The sequence below is a fragment of the Aplysia californica genome, unplaced genomic scaffold, assembly GCF_000002075.1.
Source record: "Aplysia californica isolate F4 #8 unplaced genomic scaffold, AplCal3.0 scaffold00299, whole genome shotgun sequence".
NCBI classification, from domain to species: domain Eukaryota; kingdom Metazoa; phylum Mollusca; class Gastropoda; order Aplysiida; family Aplysiidae; genus Aplysia; species Aplysia californica.
In genome coordinates, this window is record NW_004797569.1 from 1 (window position 1) to 1398 (window position 1398).

Below are 1398 nucleotides of genomic sequence, written 5' to 3' on the forward strand. Positions count from 1 at the left end.
GAATAAGGATGCCAAAGAATAAGACAGAAATAGAAGAGGGAAAATAGGTATGTAGTAGGTATGTACACAGATCACATGACACAAGAAGATTCATCATCACCTCCACTCCGTCCAGGACTCCGAAGGCAGACGGCATGCCTGCGGCTACAGCTCCTGCTCCTCCTCCGTTAATATTGTGTAAGATATTGTAGACTCCGGGGTACTTCAAATCATTCCCACCCGCTCCGTCGGCCTGCGGGTATCCAACGGGGAACACAGGAGAATTCACAACTTGCTGCTGTTGCTGCTGCTGCCCTAGCTGCTGCTGCTGCTGACCCAGCTGCTGTTGCTGTTGCTGGAACTGCTGATCGTTCAAGGGGGAGACAGAGCTGCTCTTCACTGTCTCGCTGCTGCCACTCTCCGGGCTGTTACTGTTACTCCCGGCGGAGTCTCGAGAGATGTTGTGGAGTTGCCTGTCTTGGTGGAAGAAGTTTGACCCGGAAGGGGCGGTCGAGGGCAGGGACGCATGCGCAAGCGCTAGCGACATCACTTATCTACGAGTCCACATGCGGAAACGTTTGCGGGCGCCACGATTGGGTGAAATAAAAAAAAAAAAAAGAACAACCAAGAAAGAATAAGAGTCAGTCAAACGAAACAGTGTTTTGTTTTGTTTTTCTTCGGTTAGTCACGACGAAACAAACCTTGGCTTGGCCGTTGACCTGCCGGTTCTGTCTCAAGAACCAGGAGGGAAAGTTTTTGTTAACGACACAACACACACCTTGGAGTGTGCTCCAGTCAGGAAAACTTGGACATGGTAAAATGAAAAGGACGGCGGCTCTGTGTTTCACTTGCCTATCACGGTGACAAATCTAAAATAATGAATGCAATTTAACCTTTAAGGAGTAAAAAAAATTGTTTTAGCGGATATAATTTACGACAAGATAAAAAAGGAGAAAATAAGTAAAACAATAAAATAAACTTCAACAATGAAAAAAGAATAGTAAAAAAAAAAAGAATTAAAAAAAAAGAAATTAATTAATAAATAATCACCGAGTTAGCGATTGAATGATTGTACTTTTTAAATAGGTATTTTTAAAGTTGAAATATTGTTAAATTATTATAGTAACCATTACCAAACATTTAAGGGGGAAAAAGGAATACGAGATAATAATTTTAAAAGTTAAATATTGAAACAATTGAATCAAAAAACAAATTAAATGCTTTAGTTTTCAAAAAAGGGCCAAAATATTCACTCCGAGTGACGAGATTTGCTGAACCAGAAACGACGCCACAACGTGTCCTTTACATGTTCCATACCGCTAGTTAGTGGATGTTTTTCTTATATTGTACTGTCAATTTTCTTCTTCTTCTTCTTCTTCTTCTTCTTCTTTTTCTTCTTCTTCTTCTTCTTCTTCTTCT

The 1398-nt window shown here is 40.8% G+C and overlaps 1 protein-coding gene across 1 annotated transcript in view; it reads right to left on the reverse strand.

Moving 5' to 3' along the window:
• Positions 1 to 100: 100 nt before the first annotated feature.
• LOC101848894 (transcription factor AP-2-beta) overlaps positions 101 to 1398 on the reverse strand; it is a gene marked incomplete at its 3' end in the record, with an annotated part of 5810 nt that continues 4512 nt past the window's right edge. The window contains 1 exon segment of the mRNA XM_013084525.1: positions 101 to 848. Within this exon segment, the coding sequence (XP_012939979.1) occupies positions 101 to 526 (426 nt within the window).